We start from the raw sequence: 449 nt of genomic DNA, 5'->3' as shown, positions 1-449 counted from the left end.
CACCACGAGGAAGGTTCTCCAGCTGGGGACAGGCTGCCCCCGAGTGCCACCAACACCCGGGGCACCCACCCCCCTCCCCACGCCCCCTGAGCTGCCCCACGGCCGTCCCTGCACGAGCAGGACACGGATCCAGCACTGCCCAGCCCCATACAGAGTCAGGAACCAGAAGGCTGCGATCTTGGGGACAGGGGAAGTGTCCCCAAAGCCTGTCCCCACGCCCACACACCAGCCTCTTGCTGATTGCCCAACAGCCCTGGGGCCTGGGGACGAAGGTCAGGGTCGCCACCAAAGTTCCTGTCAGCCCCTGAGCAGTCCCGGGTGGCTCCGAGGTCCCCCCTTCCCACGGCGGTGACAGTGGCCGGGTTTGGCGGTGCCATGGCGCGGTGGTGGCTCTGCCTCCTCATCCTCGCTGTGCTCTTCAGCCCCGCAGCCCCACGAGGTAGGGGTGG

At 68.4% G+C, this 449-nt stretch overlaps 1 protein-coding gene across 1 annotated transcript in view; it reads left to right on the top strand.

Annotated features, from left to right (window-relative positions):
- Nucleotides 1-6: 6 nt before the first annotated feature.
- Nucleotides 7-449, top strand: part of LOC103611259 (mucosal pentraxin) — a 2,352-nt gene continuing 1,909 nt past the window's right edge. The window contains exon 1 of the mRNA XM_017727878.1: nt 7-439. Coding sequence (XP_017583367.1) covers nt 376-439 — 64 coding nt within the window. The 5' untranslated portion in view covers nt 7-375. The remainder of the gene's footprint in view (nt 440-449) is intronic.

Source organism: Corvus brachyrhynchos, unplaced genomic scaffold (genome assembly GCF_000691975.1).
Source record: "Corvus brachyrhynchos isolate BGI_N302 unplaced genomic scaffold, ASM69197v1 scaffold122, whole genome shotgun sequence".
NCBI lineage: Eukaryota > Metazoa > Chordata > Aves > Passeriformes > Corvidae > Corvus > Corvus brachyrhynchos.
The sequence above is the reverse complement of the archived record's forward strand: the minus strand, read 5'-3'. Positions and strand labels throughout refer to the sequence as shown.